Source organism: Cuculus canorus, chromosome Z (assembly GCF_017976375.1).
Source record: "Cuculus canorus isolate bCucCan1 chromosome Z, bCucCan1.pri, whole genome shotgun sequence".
NCBI classification, from domain to species: Eukaryota; Metazoa; Chordata; class Aves; order Cuculiformes; family Cuculidae; genus Cuculus; species Cuculus canorus.
Genome location: NC_071441.1, coordinates 17,268,730 through 17,287,067, shown reverse-complemented (window position 1 = coordinate 17,287,067; position 18,338 = coordinate 17,268,730). Strand labels below are relative to the sequence as shown.

Here is an 18,338-nt window from a genome sequence, read left to right as displayed (position 1 = left end):
AGGGTAGCAGAAAGTGCTCAAGATCGCTGGGAGCACCGACACAGCCGCCCGCGGGTGGGAAACGCCCCTGTCCCAGCTCTGTCTGGACCCACGGGGATCGCTCCCAGCCCTGGCAAAGCGCTCGCGCTCCCGCAGCTCCAGAACGAGTCCCCCAGCCCCGCCGCACTCTCGGCGCAGCGCCGCCCGGACGGGAGAGGCGGCCGCGCCTTCCGCTGCGATGGCGGCGCCCGGCGGGTGCGCGCTGCCGGGGCGCTGCTGACGCGCCTCGCCTACGCTCGGTTCTGTTCGATTCGGCTGCACTCGGTCCTGTTTGGCTCCACTCGTTTCAGTTCGGGTCCACTCGTTTCTTTTCGACTCGTTTCGGCCGCTCTCCGCTCGGCTCCTTTGGGCTCGGTTCGATTCGGCTCCACTCGGTTCTGTTTGGCTTCACGCTGCTCGGCTTGGCTCCTCTCGGCTCGGTTCGGTTCCACTTGGTTCTGTTCGATTCGGCTGCATTCGGTTCGGTTCGGCTGTGTTCGGCCGCACTCGGTCCTCTTTGGCTCCACTCGGCTCGGTTCGGCTCCACTCGGTTCGGCCGGGCTGTGCTCGGCAGGCGCTTGGCCGTATCGGGGCAGCCCCCGCGCTGACTCGCCCCCGATCCCGCTGTCCCTGGCGCGGGGTCCTCCCTGCTCCAACAGCAGCACCTGGCTGGCAGCGCCTGCGGGTTTTGTCGTCGCGGTGGGCTTGGCGATCCTTAAAAGCTCGTTGTATTTCATGTTTTACTTTATTTCTGTCCCCAATACTCCCTGCCTGCCTTCCTCCTTCAAGGTCATCAGAGCTGCTGACACCTCACCGGTCCCTCATCCGCATGCCGGATTGTCTGAGCCCAAGTGTAAACACTGGGGTTGATCCCTCTGCCTTACTTTGCTCTGAGAATACGTGTAGGGTTTGTGGGCACGCGGTTATGCCGCACTCTAAAGGCTTTATGGCGTTATTTTTACAGATGTGACACCGATTTAACCTGCAAAGCAGTAACCCGAAAACCTGATGTAACTTGAGAAACAGTTAAGCTCACCACTGACTTGTGTACCAGTAGTATAGTTACCTGTCATAAACATTTCATACAATATTCATCTGTCTGGGCAGGGAAGAGCATTACAGACAAGAGCCAAAATGTTGAGGATTACGAGGAAATTTGCAGTGAACGCATTGAAGTCATCGAGTTTGTGCAATGAGGTAAACTTTTTCCCAAATATTGATACTTCCTCTGTGAGCAGAAGAAGTACTCGGGCTGCTCTGAGTAAACACTTTTGTTTTGGTCACTCCTTTCAAAGTTGGTATCCAAACAGAACACATAATTTGGTGTTGGAATTGGACTTCGTGTAAGTCAGAATGTAGAAGCTGAATTTGTAATTTTTACTGAATTTCCCAAATAATATTGAAGTTGGATTTGTTTTAAGCCTTGAAGATACCGTCTTCATGCTTCTAATTCCAAATAGCTGGTATCTTAAGCTTATTTAGCAACAATATCAGTTCCTGTAGGTATTTTTTCACTTCAGTTTTCTACAACTGGCAAAAATGTACCCATTAATTATTTATAAAAGTGATTCTTTATAATGATAAATATTCTATGTGTTTTTTTTTCCTTTTAAGTATGTGTATTTCAGGAAGACAAAGCTGACAGTTTTAAGTATGACCCAGCAAAACTGCAGTCTAAGAAACTACAGTTCTCCACCAGGTAAAAGGGTAAAATTATTTTCTTAATAGTAGGGATTACTTTAAAAGTCAGTAAGAATACTTATAGATTGTGTTTGTTTTGTTCTTTTGGTCGTTACTTATAGAATCTGGTGTACAAAGTGCAAAAAGAGCAGTTAAAAAGCTCAGGACAGAGGGATGATGTGTAGATGGTGAAGGAGTGTTTAAATATTGCTGAATTCTGTTCGGCCTATCAAACGTAGGCTAAAGCACTAGGAAACTGACTTCATGAAACACAACTTAAATGGCTTGAGTAGCTGAATTATGAATTAGTTTCCTAAAAATTTGGCTTGGCAGTTTGTTTTCCAACTAAATAGGCTGTGAGAGAGGAAGTATTTTTCAAGAAAATACGAATTTAAAACTTCTCAATCCCATGTTTTCTTAACTTAGGTCAGCTTACATTTTGTCTCTGAGCATTATGCTGTCTAGCTTCAGTATTTAAAGGAGAAATTAATTTTGAAATTTGTTATCTACTAGCCAGTTCAGATGAATGTCAGTGTTATAGTTGCCTGGAAGTGTGGTGTGTTTTATTACTGCTTTCTGCAGAGTAAGATTTTACTGTGCTGATACTTTTCTGTGTTAGCTTTTCCCTATGTTTTCAAAGTTGCAAGTATTTTGAAGAGTTTCACTTTTTTTAAGAGATAGAGATAGTTATTGAAAACCAAGTATATATCTTTAGAAATTTGAGGTGGTAGAGGTTGCAGATTGTCGTGAGATGTGGCTGTGGGTTTTTTTGATAAGCTTTTTAGGAATTTTCTGAAGTATATTTAGTTTTGTTAAAATCTATTGCTTCTACATTGGGGTTGATCTAACAAATTGTTGTTTCATTTTTTTTTTTTTTTAATCTCCAGGAGATGTTAAATCTCTGCGTTCTGTCATAAATCCTCATATATCCAGGTATGTGATGCTTATTTTTTTAGATTTAATTGTCAGAGAAATTGATGTGATGAAAAGTCTTGGGCTGTTTTGCTGTGCCTGTCACACACACAGTTCCACGTGCATGTTCTGAAGTAAAGTTAGCCCTTCTTTGCTTTACCACTCTGACATTTCAGTATAGAACAGTTGGTGTCAGAGAGGTCTTGGATTGCCTTGTTTGCATCATCAGAACCAAAACCAGGTTCTTAGGGAAGCTCCAGATCCGTGGTAGTTGCTGAGTGCTGAATCATGGGGAAGGGATGTCTTGGCAACTAGACCACCACTGTGGGCAGGGCTGTGTACTTTGCATTCACAGGAGCACTCAGTTATGTTAGATCAGGGCCTTAGTAATGAGGCAATTAGGTAATTAGGGGCTGAGCTGCCAAAGGAATGGCTTGGGGATGAAGTTCCTTTGGAAGACTGCTTCTGTCCCAAGGGTGAATTCAGCTTGTAGTATTAATAGTGAATATGGGGGCTGATCACAAGCCAGGGATGCACAGAGCTAGGGAAGTGGTTTTGGAGCTACTGGCAAGGTACTTCAGAAAGGAAGACTTGGCTGAGTAGAGTCAAGGACAGTTTCACGGGAACTTGGATGCTAGATTCGGGGTATAAATACAATGGATTGTTTCATGCAGCAGGGGTTAGGGAATGGGATGGATGAGAGGGTGGAGGGGCTCCTTCTGTCTGGAAGTGGAGGGCAGATGGGTGAGGATGAGGCCAAGAAGTGGCCTTTCTCCGAAGTGAAGCATGGAAACCTTTTCCAAAACTCTTAAGTACTACTGGTCTGAAGAAAATCCACCATTTCCATACTAACGCACTTCAGTATCAGAATATACACTGTGTCAGCTATGCAACAGAGGAAAATGTTATTCATCTGGTGTGCTATTCTCAGTGAATACTAATTGTTTATGTAAATAAGAATATTACTGAATAAAAAAATTGCTATAGTAAAAGCAATGTTTTCACTTCATGCAGAATCCGAAACATTGGCATTATGGCCCACATTGATGCAGGGAAAACTACGACAACAGAGAGAATGCTGTATTATTCTGGATACATAAGAACACTTGGAGGTTAGAAATACTTATTGTGTTTTGGTAGCTTTGGGAGATTTAAGAATATAAAACAACATGCAGTGCAGTTAGAGGTTGCTGTAGAAAACTTAGCATAGCAGCCAGCTGTTCTAAAGCTGTGCTACAGTATAATGAAATTTTAATGCACATTCCATTATGTTCTAAGGCAGTTGTAGGACAGCGTAGGTTTATCTTTTTGTTTTACTTTAAGCCTTTTATGATTTGTTTAACATTTAATTAGAAGTTATCCTTCTTGTTGCTCATTGGCCAATCTGGTAAAGCTGTTTCTTCAGTTCTCTTTTGACCTTTAAAGACATCAGATGAACGAGAAAGTAACCGTTTCTTATGAAAGCCACAGTACAGGAAGAATTCCTTGCTTCCACAACTCTCACAGAATTTTTCAAGATTGAAAGGGTAATGGCAGCCTCCGTTTGTGCTGCTTTTTGTCCTTTTAAATTTAGTTCCCTGCTCTCTACTGTGTTTGAGGAGGGTATAAGATGCTAGGCATGTGGTGCAGTTGAATTTAGTGGCCTGCTTGTTTAAAAATGTGGAAGTGCTTCACTTATTTAAGAAATAAAACAACCCACAGGGAAAACTCAGCGTCTGAGTTTTTTGATGTGATTTTTGTTTTTACTTAAGTTTAGTTTTAATGTAATTTCCTTTTAATTAATAAATTTTAATCAGTCGCAGTCCATACAGTGAGTACAGGCAGGTTTTTAAAACTGTAGTTTGTTCACGATTTTGGACTTTGCTTTAGTTTTTAAGTTTCTTATGATATTACTAGGATTTAGAACAAAAAAAAGTTTGTTGGAATTGCTCGTCTTCAACTTACAGAGCATTTGTTTCCTGGAAAGGGAGCCTGGGTAAATTAGCTGACTTTAAATTTTCTGAAAAATTCTAGTTTTCATAGCTTATACATATATAAAAGGGACAGTATTTCCAAATGGCTCTTGGCATCTGTATTCCAAGACAATTTCAGCTTTTGATTTATTTATATATCCGACTGTAATTCTGCTTTCTGTTCACAGATGTTGATGATGGGGACACGGTGACAGATTTTATGGTACAGGAGCGAGAACGTGGTATTACTATTCAGTCTGCTGCTGTTACATTTGACTGGAAAGACTACAGAATCAATCTGATTGACACACCTGGTAATACACTTTAGTGGTACTCACATTATTAGGGGAGAGTCAATGAGGTGGGATTTTGCAGAATGAAGTTTCAAATATGGTGCAATATGTAATTGGTTTAATGGTGTCAGTAAAAAAGGCTTTCTTAAAGTGAGCTATTTCCACATAGTTCTGCGATTGAAATGTAACAACCTTGTGTGTTTCAAGAACTGATAGCTGTGTTTCTCTGCAAGTGAAGACAGGTTGTTTTAACATGATTTCAAAAGAAAAAAAATAAGAAATTGTAATGACCTGTTGATGATTTAAAAAGGTGTAAAAGGAAGATTGTTTTTTAGGTCATGTGGACTTTACAGTGGAGGTTGAGCGTTGTTTGAGAGTCCTGGATGGAGCAGTAGCGGTGTTTGATGCTTCAGCTGGTGTTGAGGTGAAAATTACTTGTGATTTTTTTTTTTGTCTGTTGACTTAAATGAGACTGAAATAATGATAATAGAGCACAGATGTTGCTCTGTATTATTTCTTTTGATGTTTAGATCAAAATGTAGCTTCAGGAAGCTGAGCATTTAATTTCAAGTCCTGCAGCGTATAGGAATTACCATGGTAATAAGGGGCAAATAAGTCGGATTCCCATTAAAGTCAGGGTGGGTGGGTGTTGTTTTGTTGCTGTCCTTACAAACCTTGATTGAGATTAATGCTTCTGGCTAGCTCCACCAGTGGAAAGAAATTCATATCGGTTAATTTTACATTTTCAAATTTCACGTAGAAGATGAGTAATTTTCAGCTAGAATTTTTCCCTCCCTGGTGGCCTATTTAACATTCCCTTTAGTGCAGAAAAGGTGAAGGCAGGCTGGAATTTGACTTTATATCATGAGATGTTTGACTATTTCAATCCCGTGGAAAAGTAACATGTTGTAAAATCACTGTGTTCCACGGGTCATAGCTTTTTCCTAGATGAAAGATGAGAGGACTCCTAATCGGTGTGTCACATTGTTTAGCTTGTTTTTGGAAAGCGTTTATGTGCCATCATATATGAACCTGAACTGAGTAACCTATTCCCAACAACAAAGCCATTAGATCTGCTTGTGTTTTTTCTGAAAATATGTAGGAAATTCTGGTGTTATTTCCATATACTAGTAAGAGATTATTTCTGAATCGGAACTGATTTGCATATATACCTGTTTTAAATTTCAAATAAAAATGCATGTCATAAATGGCTCAGGGGTACACTAATTACCAGCAAACCCACATTCTTGTAATTGCTGGGTTTTTTTAATATATATCCCCTGTAATGCTCTGTTTCTTTCCATGATCCCTTTCCCATACGCTTGCATGCCCTTAGTGAAGGAAGCAGAGTGGTGACAGCCAAGAGAAGAGACAAGACTGTGGTGTTCAGATCTGTGCTGTGAGATACAGAATGATCGCAACACATTCAGCGCAGTTCTCTTCTGTACTCTGACCTTAGTCCCTCAGTGGTGTTGGGGAGCAAGTAGTTCAGCTGTCAGCACTGATGTTGCTTTTCTGTCTTTTGCTTTAGGCCCAAACCCTGACAGTGTGGAAACAAGCGGACAAACATCAGATACCACGAATTTGCTTTTTGAACAAGATGGACAAATACAGGGCAAGGTATTTAGGTAGTTATTTTAATCAGTGCTAAAAACCTTGTAAGAGAAGGTACCTAACCAAGTTAAGTTTTTCTGTTAAGCACAGAGCAAGCCAATTATGTTAGTACTTAGTATATACATCTTTGATTATGAAGATGTGCATTTTTGTGTAATTGTAGTAGTAATTTTAGCAGTAAACAAGGGTTGCTTAATCTGTATTACTGTATCATTAAGTTTTGTGTAACTTAGTGTCTATTGTTTTAATATAGTTTTACATACGCTGTTGAGAGTATCAAACAAAAGTTGAAGACAAAACCTTTGCTTTTACAGGTAAGCTTAGAAATTAAATGTTTATTTGCTTTCTTTTGAATGGAACTACTTCCTTAATTTCCTGCAGTTCTCTAAAAATCTCCATTCTACTTGCAGTTGCCTATTGGGGAAGCCAAGACCTTCAGAGGACTGGTTGATGTTGTGACTAAGGAACAAATGATTTGGGAACCTTCTTCTGATTCAGATGATGGAAGAAATTTTGAGCAAAAGCCACTGCTGGAGGCTGATGATCCCAACTTGTTCCAAGAAGTCCAGGATGCCAGAAATAACTTAATAGAACAAGTAAAGTTCTAAAGTAAATACATATGTTTAAAACTGTTATTTAGAACAGTAGAAAAAATAGGCTGAAAGGGACTTCTGGAGGTATCTCTTGCAGTGACCAGCTCAAAGCAGGACTAACTTCAGCCTTAGATCAGGATGCTCAGGCCTTGTTCAGTTGAATTTTTCAAGTCTTTAAGGGTGGAGATTGCCATCTGCGTAGGCAGCCGTTCCCAGTGCTTGATCATCCTTGTAGTGAAACATTACTTATTTTTGTCTAACGGGAATGTTGTGACCTGTGGCAGTGCAGCTTGTCCTTTCCTTGTGCACCTATGAGAAGAATCTGGCTGTTTTCCCTGAAGTAGACACACTATCCCCATCATCTCGAGCAGTAAAAGACAGCATCTGCATCCTCCCTTAGACACTCCAACTTAGACAAACCTGTTTCTCTGGCCTCCACCTGCACTGCAACCACCTTAGTGGTTTTCTACTCGACTTCCTTCAGTTTGTGGGTCTCTTTTGCGCTGGGGAACCTAAAAGCAGACAGTGTTTTAGATGCCGCTTCAAAAGTGCAAGGTAGACGGTACTAACAACTTGTATGGATCCCTAGCTGTGCTCTTGCTGATGCAGCCCAGTATGCTGATGCAGCCCAGCTGCTGATGCAGCCCAGTATGTATCCTTTGTCCCTGGAAGAGGACACTTCTGACTCACAGTGACTTGGCAGGAGGACCCTCTGGTTAACTTGTGCAGGGCTGTTTCTTAGCTAGCTGTTCCCCACTGTGTGTCCATGCATAGATTTGTTCGGTCCCGGGTGCAAGGTTCTGCATTTGTCCTTATTGAACTAATTTCATATTTTCTTCACTTCCTTTCCATTTGTCTTAGATGCCTAATACAAATTGGAAATGTTAATATGTGACGGCAAAATATGCTGAATATAGAGGCCTGGACTCCCTGGCTGTACAGTATTTATGTAAAATGAAAAGCATTCCCTTCCTTATTAAATAGGGAACTGAAGAAAGCATACACCACGTTTAAGATTCACTTGGCTAACCTGGCATCTTGTACTGCTGAGATGCCGAAAAATACTTGGGATATTTACATGAGGGCAGGCAGGAATGACCCAGAGCCTACAGGATGTCTATATCCTTCTGGAGTAGCAGCTAGAAGTTGAGTGGAGTGTTGCAAGCTGGTCAAAATGGCACTGAATATTGTATTAGAAGCAGCTGAAGCCCACCATAAATCTGTTTCCAGATCCATAAAAAAAATCCCTGGGAGAGATGAGAAATAACAATATAAATATTTCTTTAACATAAATTGTCATACTATGAAGCTAAGAAAGGTAATAGAAACTTGATCTACTTTATACCATTCATACCAGGTTTTGCACATTTGACAGTTTAGGAGGGAAGAAGAATGGAAAAATTAAGTAAACTGCCTGTTGAGCAGTGCCGAACATTTGAAATAGCTTGCCCCAAATGTTTTCTTTCTTCCCTCCACTGGCTTTTTAAAGTCCCACATTACTTTGTGTAATTTATATAATTATATTGAAAGCATTGATTGTACTTGAGACTTGTCTTCTCTCCAAGTAAAACGGTTTCTTTTTTTTTTTTTTCAACGTTCTATTTGCTTTTACACAACTTAAAAGTGTAGTAGTGATTATGTTTGATTGCATACTTCTGTAAGCAAAAATATGGGAGGTTAACAACTTAAGTTTATCTCAGATACCTATCCTTTTGGAGGGAAGGGCTGCCCTCCAAAGAGCTTTGAATAACATTGTGCAAGTACATAAACAGATGATGCTAGGCTTTCAGTTTCCCTTGAAACATCAGAGTTGGAGAGATACATTTTATATTGCTCTGACTTCAGTAAAACACATACATAATCTTGTTTATAAAATGTCCAGGTTTTGATTGGCAAAATTATTACTCAGCCTCTTATCTTAAGAAATGTATTGTCAGAGGGCTTTATAAGAACAGTGTTGGATTTTATTCCTTTGGTTTCTGCGCCCTTCCTGAAGCAGGAAGGGGTGGACCGTTAATGTGATAATTGAGATAACCTTGTGTAGGTAAAATATTTTTTAATGTTTTCTATACTATCAGTATATATCAGTATACTATCAGCACTTCTTATCAGTAACGCTGTAAAATTTAGTAGTTTCAGCACTAACTATCTTGCACACTTTGCTTTCAGTCAATTAAACGAATTCTTTCCTTCATCTCTCAGGTTTTAATGGTTAGCTTGATTAAACTTCTAGTTGCTCATCAATGATATATTTCAGTATTGGTCGGTTGGTGTCGTAGCCACTAGAGGGGGCAAAGCGCCTTCCTGCACTTCGGGTGCACACTGTGGCGAGGTGAGGGTATCTGCGAGATGAGGTTTGAAGAGTCGTTAATTTATTTGTCAGGCCGAGAGGTACTTTTGAAAACACAGATGAGATCTTGGACTGCAAGCCTTTGCTGTGAATAAGTTCATAATGTCCTGAAGTCTTGTCTGTTTTTTCCAGCTGTGTCTCTGTTGACTCACAAAGGTCACTTGCTGTTTACTTCAGACTTCACCTTGTTTGCAGATCTGAAATACGTTCAGTTACACTTTTCATGGCTGTCACTGTATGGCTGCATGTATTTTTCAGTTTCAGGGAGAAGTACAAGCATTCACTGCCCCACTGATGTTTCACCTGACAGGAGCTCTATGAGCTGATTTTTTTTTTTCTCTGTCCTCCCTTGAAACCTTCATTTCTGTAATTTTCTGTGGCTTGAGTTTATGATTTCTGATGTCTTGAAAGGCTCTGTTTAGCTATATTTCCTAAATAACTAAGGTTTGTGACTTGAAACTGCTATATGCTAAATAATAAAGAGCTGTTTTGTTGAAGGTTGCAGATCTGGATGATGAATTTGCTGAACTGGTTCTAGGAGAATATAGTGAAAATTTTGACTTAATACCAGTGAACAAGGTAATTTTTACATTTCATTATTTATAAGCAAGTTTTTACTATCTGTTATTCTGAAGGGCTGGATTTTTCTGTTTGGCACATGCAGGTTATGATTTTGCAGATATGCATTTTTTATCAACAAAAAAAATCACATCAGCTTTTCTAGTGAATTTACAGTACTGTGAATTTAGGACAAAGTATATTCAAGTTTACTGTGAATTTTATACAATAACGCACTGACATTCTCAAACATGCTAGGCACAACTTCAAAAGTAGGGTACCTTTTTCTCAGGAGTGGGTTTTATGAAAGTTAGGCTGCCGCAAAAGTTATGACAGAAGGTTGAATGGAATTTCTAGGTGGAATCAGTGCAATTTGTATCCGAGCTGCTGATTCTTACTAACATAAGGGGGACCTCAGCTGCTGTGAATTGGCTGGGGTTTTAGACACTGTATATTGGGAGGGGTGAAGTACAACATTCTGAAGTAAAAGGACTGTTAGAACAACTACAGAACTGCATGAAGTGTTTAGAAATCTTAAAAGCAGTATCTTCTGGTTTAGCATCTAAACATTTGACTTTATGGTTTGGAGCTCACTAAAATCAGTTTAGATGAGTGATAATATGTTTGCAGTCATACATGACTTTTGGGAATTTATTATAAATATCAGATAGCTGGAAAGCAATTGAAGACTAAATTGTTGTTCATGTGTTAATAGAAAATAATTCTTTTTTGCAGTTACAGTCTGCTATCCGCAGAATCACACTAGCTCAGAAAGCAGTACCTGTACTCTGTGGCAGTGCACTGAAGAACAAAGGAGTGCAACCGCTGCTGGATGCTGTTATGTTGTACTTGCCTGCACCTAATGAGCGCTCATATGAGTTTCTGTAAGTACAAGGAGAAAAGGAGGGTAAAAAAAAAAATCAGAAGGAAAGCATAAAAGGACAAAATGAAGATTATCAACAAAGCATTCATATCTTTAAAAATGCTTACTGTTTTTAGAGCTGGGGTTGTTTAGCCTGGAGAAGAGGAGGCTGAGAGGAGACCTTATTGTTCTCTACAACTACCAGAAAGGAGGTTGTGCAGAGGAGGGAGTTGGCCTCTTCTCCCAAGTGACAGGGGACAGGACAAGGGGGAATGGCCTCAAGCTCCGCCAGGGGAGGTTCAGGCTGGATATCAGGAAAAATTTTTTCACAGAAAGAGTCATCGGGCACTGGCAGAGGCTGCCCAGGGAGGTGGTCGAGTCACCTTCTCTGGAGGTGTTTAAGGAACGGGTGGAATAAGTGCTTAGGGACATGGTTTAAGGAAGTGTTAAGAATGGTTGGACTCGATGATTCAGTGGGTCCTTTCCAACCTGGTGATTCTATGATTTAAAGGTATGTGGACATAAAAATACACTAGAGTACCAAACTCGGCTTCAGCCAGTGCAAATGGAATAGTATGCGTTTATCTCCAGTTATCATACTTGCACTTTAGACTTATAAAGTTTATTTTTAATCTAAGTTTATTGCCCTTTTACAGAATTTGAGCCTAGGGATTATCTCTTGTGTTGGCTGAGTTACATAGCGTCTTACATATCCTGCTGGAGTTGGAACTGCTTACGTTAACACTTTTTGTATGTATTATGATTTTTAAAAATATTGTGATTTTAATAGAGGCATAAGAAATGCATTGCTTCTTAAGTGAGAAGAAATGTAGGGTGAACTAATCCTGCAGGTATGCTTTTTGTTCTGCTTTTTGTTTTGCAGGCAGTGGTACAAGGATGATCTGTGTGCCCTAGCGTTTAAAGTCCTCCATGATAAATGTCGTGGACCACTTGTTTTTGTTCGTGCTTACTCAGGTTCACTGAAACCTCAATCAGCTGTATATAATATTAACAAAAGTTGCACGTGAGTAAGATAGAGGTGTGACATAGTGTAGCATTAGAATGTCTATTAAACTCCTGAGTAATTAAAGAATTTCGTTTTCAGGGAGAGAGTGAGCCGTCTGCTCCTGCCATTTGCTGATCAGCAAATTGAAATACCATCACTAATGGCTGGCAACATTGCCCTTACTGTTGGATTAAAACAGGTAATGGAAAATACTGATTCTGTAAGGGAGCTTGTTTCACTAATATGCTTTCTACCTCCATGGTATTGTATCTCAGATGTGGTCTTGGTTATTGTGACACATGTAAACTTCTTTTATTTGAAGTACATGTGCAGGTACTTCCTCCTAAAACAGAATATTACAATGTACAAAATGTCAGTAATTGACTTAGAAAGTGCAGTGCTGATTACACCAAGAGAACTGAAAACTGAAGGTGTGTTTTAGTAGGGTTCTGAGCTTGCATTTATATTGTAACCTTTAAAATACAATGTAGTCCCCTGGAGAGACCTCCTGTGGGGAAGGAGAACAATGTTCCAAATAAATAAGCCACAAGCAAGCATTTAACTTAAGCTCAAATAAGCTAGTTTCATGCTTGCTTCTTTTAGTCTACTGATTTATTATCTGAACAGGCTGCGTAGATCTCTTTTGCACAGATTTTCTAAAATGTAACCAAATTTGACATGCATAAACAAATTTTCATATACCAACACTGTTCCTTGTGGCTTTATATCTTGACTGGTCAGTGAGGTTTAAAATGCAGTGAACTGGACAGAAACAATTTCTCCTCTTCCAGATAATTTTAGTTATTTGAAGACAAAAGTAAAGTAATTGTTTATAAATAAGTAAATGAGTGGAGTTAAGCGTGAGTGCTTTTAAGGAAGAGAAACGGTCAAGGTTTGTTCTTGTTTTCATATACCTTCCTCTCCCTCTTCTGTGTCTTGGGGGTCACTGGATGTTGATCTCTAGAGTGCCACTGGAGATACCATAGTGTCATCAAAGTCTTCAGCAGCAGCGGCAGCACGGCGAGCTGGCAGGGGTGCTGGAGGAGAGAAGAGGTCTGCCAGTGACATAGAGAGCCTTCTGCTGGCAGGTGTTGAGATCCCTGACCCTGTCTTCTTCTGTACAATTGAGCCTCCTTCGATGGCCAAACAACAAGGTACAACCTAGCTATAGCTACCTGTGAATAAGATAAGATATTCTACAAACGAGATATTCAACCATAACCGTATTCTTCTATGTAAGGAACAATGCTCATCCCCAGTCCATGACTGGTTGATATAAATGAGTTGCACAAATTTATCAATCAGTGATATAATAAGGCCCTTTTTGGTGTTTTGCACAGATGATACGTTTTAGATTGTGATGATTTAGTAGCCTTTGCTATTACCACGTCAAGCAGTACCAGTAGTAGTACTTTTCTAGTTTTTGTGTCTAGAAAAGCAGTAGTTCTTGATTTTGAAAGAAGAGATGGAGGCACTTCCATTTCCTACTTTTATGCTTAGTTTTGCTGCAGTCTTGCTGGTGTGCTGTATTAGCGTCCTCAGTACAAATTACCTTGAAATGTAGGTTTTTTCAGTCAGGACTTGCAGTTTTGCTCCATGTTGTGAAATTTTCATTTAGCGAGACTTCTGTGTGTCTAGTTTGGGTTCATTTATGAAGTGTGACTTGTAATCTTACGGCCTTTGCAAAGAATCTGTACCAGAGAACTTGGTTCCATTTGACTCTTTGGAAATACGTACTTGAACTCTGTATGTTCAAGAAGTGGAGCTTGGTTGGGGGTAAAGGGCAGGAGGGACAAATACCAGTAGAGTGTGATAGAGGGGAGCAGGCAGGATATGGATTTGGAGCAACAGATCTGCAGGCTGAGCCACTGCACTGTAAGATATTCCTGATTTGGGGGGTGATGGGATGTTTTGTATTGTGGGTTTGGGTTTTTTTAATTGGTTGGGGTTTTTTTTTTTTTTCCCCAAAGACTGTAGATAACTGCATTCTCAGCTGTGAGTTTATAATTCTGTAGCTGCTCTCCTGTAGCTGCTCTCCTGTAGCTGCTATCCTCAGTACTTATGATAACAGTGAATCAGAAAAAAATATTGCATTCGAACTTTTTCATATTGAACTCATTTTGAAATATTTAGGCAAATCATGTAAGAGTTAGTTGACAATTTTTCTTACCTGTGAAAAAGGAAAAGTACTTTTCGCTGAAATGAAGTACTTGCAGGTTCCGTTCTGTCTCCTTACAAGTACAAAATATAACTCTGAAAATAGTACTTTTAGTAATTAAAGCACTCTGTAATGTGCAGTTAATTTGGTGGAGAAAATGAGAAGCTGCAAGTTGATTGTCATTTGAGTTAACTTTATTTGCCAGAACCTATGCTTCTCTAGGGTTCTTTTGACTCCTTCTAAAAACAAGATTTAACTGTAGGAGGAAAAGGGATGTTTAGACTTTCATTCTGATTCTCAAATTACTGAAGTCTCTTTAGATACAATGTTTGATATTTATGTACAGACTTGGATAATGCATTGAGCTGCCTTCAGCGTGAAGATCCAAGTTTAAAAGTGAAGCTAGATCCTGACACAGGACAAGTAAGATGAATTTTCTGTTTCTCACCTTATAACCAGGCTTTATTTTAGAACTGTTGAGACCACCCTTCAGTTACTGCATTTGTGTTCTTGAGATTTTCTTGAATAAAAAGGACTTTATAAATGTTCATATTGTATATGTACAAAGTTCTGTGCATCAAACTAAAATGGAAACTTGTGCTTTGTAGAGGAATCTGGTGCTTTGCATGTTTTTGACATGTTTGTTTAAAAACCACATAAATACTCCATAGCGTACTGCAAGATGCCTGTTTTTACAGTGGTCACAGTAGTGGTAATTGCCTTCCTACTTACATGGTGCTTATGTAAGATGACCTAAAGTAGCTCTGTTTTCTCTCCAAGCTCCTTAGAATTTGAAATATTTCTGAGAAACCAATAAGAGTACGAAAGTCCTTGCGTAACAGTTTGCATGCAAACCTGAGTTTTGCATGTTTTTCCTTTTCTCTCTTAACTTTCTCCTTACTAGACTATTCTTTGTGGCATGGGAGAACTACATATAGAGATCATTCATGACCGAATCAAACGTGAATATGGAATTGAGACTTATTTGGGGCCTCTTCAGATAGCATACAGAGAAACCATCCTAAATGCTGCCCAAGCTACAGGTAAAATGAGTGAATCATAGGAACATCTTGTTTCTGGTTTTATAACTTGATTTACTCTAAATGATCTTATGAGTAACTTTTAGATGAATTTCGTGTATTAGTTTTTTTCCAAATCGTTTCACCTTTCTTTTTCCTCCTGCAGATATACTGGACAAAACAGTAGGAGATAAACGACACTTTGTCACAACAGAGTTAGAGGTGAGGCCCAGGTCAGGGGGGAGAACAACAACAAAACCCATCATTGATTATGCTGCAGGTGTCACTGAAATGCTACCCAAAGAACTCCAAGGGGCTATAGAAAACGGCATCATGAATTCATGCATTCAAGGTAAAGGAAGTGCTATAAGAGCTATACTGGTCTAACGTTTTTGTAGATATGTCTAGGAAGAAAAACACCTTGGTAGCTTGAAAACTAAAAGATAATACAAATTAACATTGGATGCAAAGGGAAATTCTGAAGTTTTCTTAGCTACAAACATTGCCAAGCACTCCCTTCCCTATTCCAGGAATGGATGTCAGCATGATTTTGGTTTTAAGGTTGATTTCCTCTCAGGCACTCAGCAGTGATTTTGGGGTTGTGTTTTGTTTGCTGTTTCTGTCATCACCACAGTGATGACAGAAGTGGCCTTGGAGGCCCAATGTGTATACACCACACTTCTGTTAGTGTTTGGTTTTTTTTTCAAATGTGTCAAATGCATGAAAGTATAGAATAAAAAGCCTTACCTAATTGCAAAGTATAGGCTTTCTAAGGACTAAAAGCATCCTTTACATTTGATCAAAAATAGGAGGTATTTAATAATTTGTGGCCAAAGAACTCTTCTTCATAGTAAAATTAATAGGCAGTGGGATTGATAAATGAGAATTGCTTTAGAAGCATTAGCATGAGGTTTTTTTTTCATATTGCTTTGTTAATTTGGAAAGCCATCTCTCATCTCTGCGTGTGGAATGAGTCTTGGCTCTGTGTGCTTTCTTCACACTCCCTGAAGACACTTCAGAACTGTAGTGTCTCCAGGGTAAAGTTCATGCAATTGAATGCTTTAGGGAAAAAGGGTAGATCTGACCATGCTTTCTATGGGAGAAAGGCTATGTGTTATTTTTCAGATGTGGCTCAAGCTTCCCATCTAGTCTAATAAACTTTTTGGTCTGGTTGAGTCCTGGGTTGGAGACCCATAACCTGCCTAGGACACTTGATGTAGTTTGCCTCTCATAGAATTGAATTACCTCTACTGTTTTCTAGTGGGTTAGTATGAGCCTTTGCTGTGATCGCTTTGTATTGAAAAGGAAAATACAGAAGATATTCTGGTGAGACAGAAGATTTTACTACTTTTTAAAGTGAGCCCTTGTTTCAATGGATGAGTTTTAGATATTATCATGTATTAAAAAAACCCTTCATTTTTGGGAACAGTTTTGGATAGTATACTTTCAGGAACTTCTGGTTCTAAAAACTGTCTGTGCTTTTGGTAAAAAGAGTAAGGGAGTATGGGTCTGCGTCCCTTTGTCTCTTAGCAAAGTTAGGTAATGGCAAAAGCACAAAATAAGGAACAAGTCTGGTAATCCTCCTCTTGGGGGGAGGAAGGGGAAGGAGCCGGGAAAGTGAGAAGTTCCAAATTAATAAATTTCTTTCACGTGTCTTAGTATTCAGAAAAACAAAGCAAACTGCTTTTTTCTTTTTCTTCCTAGGACCTTTGCTTGGATTCCCAGTTCAAGACATAGATGTAACAGTGCAATCACTGACAGTGCATCCTGACACCTCCCACACGATGGTATCAGCCTGTGTCTCCCGTTGCATGCAAAAGGTACATTGAAACTATAAGCTGCCGCAGAACATAGTAGTATGATGTGCTACTGGGAAATGCATAGGGATCAACACCTGCTAATTGTTCTTCTCTGACGGTGTAATGCCCTTGCTAGGGACTGAATAGCTTCTGGAAGTAGAGAATTTGAGAGGCAGTGTTAGCTTGAGTTATGGAAGTACTTATTGCCAGTTTTCTGGGGAAAAAAAGAATAAGTCAACATAATTCTCCTTCTCTTCGATGTAGGCTTTGAAAAAAGCTGGTATACAAATACTGGAGCCTCTGATGAACCTAGAAATCACAGTAAGTGAAGATCATCTCAGTGCAGCACTTGCTGACCTTGCCCAGCGGAGAGGTAGCATTCAGGAAATCCAGAGTCGTCAAGATAATAGAGTAGTGATTGCTGTTGTTCCACTAGCAGAAATGATGGTATGTGATTATCTTATAATTAGTAAAACATTAATCTGATCTCTTTATATATGCTTAAAAATGATTAGGCTTCAGTTCACTTTTCCTGTTTTTTATGGACGAGTAAGTTTGGAATGGACGTCTTTTACTGCATTTTTAATACAGTAATATTAAGAAATTAATTTGCTAGTGTGTTGCAGCATACTTCTGACTTTCTCTCTCTGTGACTTAAGCAGCTTACCTTCCTTTTATCCTAAACTGAGTGATGCGTTCTCTATTTTGCCCAGGGTTACTCAACAGTTTTGCGTTCTGTAACATCAGGCTCAGCAACCTTCACCTTGGAACTCGCCAGTTATCAAGCCCTGAATAGTCAAGAACAAAGTGCGCTTCTTCAGAGGAGGATGGGGTTGGTCTGATCACTTTATGCCACAGAACAATAAAGATATTTTCTGTCTTCCTTGTCAGACATTTTCAGGAGCCTATCTATGTACACCAGTGTAGTCTTCTGGGACCAACTGGCTGTGGAAAATAATGAAATAACAGCTGTACGAGGAGACTCTGCTTTTAACCATGCAAGGGAAGGGTCAATAAACTGTGTTCTTCTAGCACACTCTTGTAGTTACAAAGCAGCCAAATAAGATGCAACCACAATCTGGCACTTTACTAATTCTGGTCTTACAGATACCTGCAATGAGAAATGATGCAAATCCTCTTCATAGAAATGACTGCTAAGTGCACCTTCGTGCACCATTGGGTCTGTTTCTTACTTTAGTAAGTAAAGTGTGTGAAGTTTATGTCTGTAAATGAAATAACTTTACTGTTTTGGCAGTATGTATCTTGATTTGTTTTCAGCTGAATAAAAGAATATGTTTAATAAGCGTTTAAACTGTACAACAGTTAAGTATTACTTCCAGTATTGTTGGAAACCAATTTGAACTAGAATTCAGGACTGGGTATAACTTCTACTTGGGTTTGCTTTAGCAAATAAGTGGAATGAATGCTTCTGTAAATTGAGTAGGATATGATTTGCAGCTCCCCGGTTACATAGAAAAGTAGCAAATTATTAGATACCCTGAAATAAAAAAGGTTGTTTTGTTC

At 39.5% G+C, this 18,338-nt stretch overlaps 1 protein-coding gene across 4 annotated transcripts; it reads left to right on the top strand.

The window, feature by feature from the left end:
* Positions 1–210: 210 nt before the first annotated feature.
* Positions 211–18,324, top strand: GFM2 (GTP dependent ribosome recycling factor mitochondrial 2). 4 transcript variants are annotated; one of them, XM_054055309.1, is made up of 22 exons: positions 211–328; positions 983–1,043; positions 1,126–1,215; positions 1,633–1,717; positions 2,586–2,631; positions 3,625–3,722; positions 4,751–4,876; positions 5,191–5,279; positions 6,387–6,475; positions 6,723–6,783; positions 6,880–7,065; positions 9,911–9,991; positions 10,706–10,854; positions 11,716–11,856; positions 11,938–12,037; positions 12,803–12,992; positions 14,343–14,419; positions 14,901–15,039; positions 15,182–15,367; positions 16,720–16,835; positions 17,079–17,261; positions 17,528–18,324. In XM_054055309.1, exons 3-22 carry the CDS (start codon positions 1,153–1,155, stop codon positions 17,654–17,656), a joined length of 2,334 nt encoding a protein of 777 aa, XP_053911284.1. In that variant the 5' UTR covers positions 211–328; positions 983–1,043; positions 1,126–1,152; the 3' UTR covers positions 17,657–18,324. The 4 variants fall into 4 exon arrangements, with proteins under 4 accessions (XP_053911284.1, XP_053911285.1, XP_053911283.1 ...); XM_054055308.1 differs by having other exon boundaries at positions 320–458; XM_054055310.1 differs by lacking the exon at positions 983–1,043 and having other exon boundaries at positions 309–328.
* Positions 18,325–18,338: the final 14 nt, after the last annotated feature.

Coding starts and splice junctions, on each gene's coding strand:
- GFM2 (XM_054055309.1), top strand. CDS start 1,153: ATGTTGAGGATTACGAGGAAATTTGCAGTGAACGCATTGAAGTCATCG. Junction 5,280..6,386: donor ATGCTTCAGCTGGTGTTGAG/GTGAAAATTACT, acceptor CTTTTGCTTTAG/GCCCAAACCCTGACAGTGTG. Junction 16,836..17,078: donor TCTCCCGTTGCATGCAAAAG/GTACATTGAAAC, acceptor TCTTCGATGTAG/GCTTTGAAAAAAGCTGGTAT.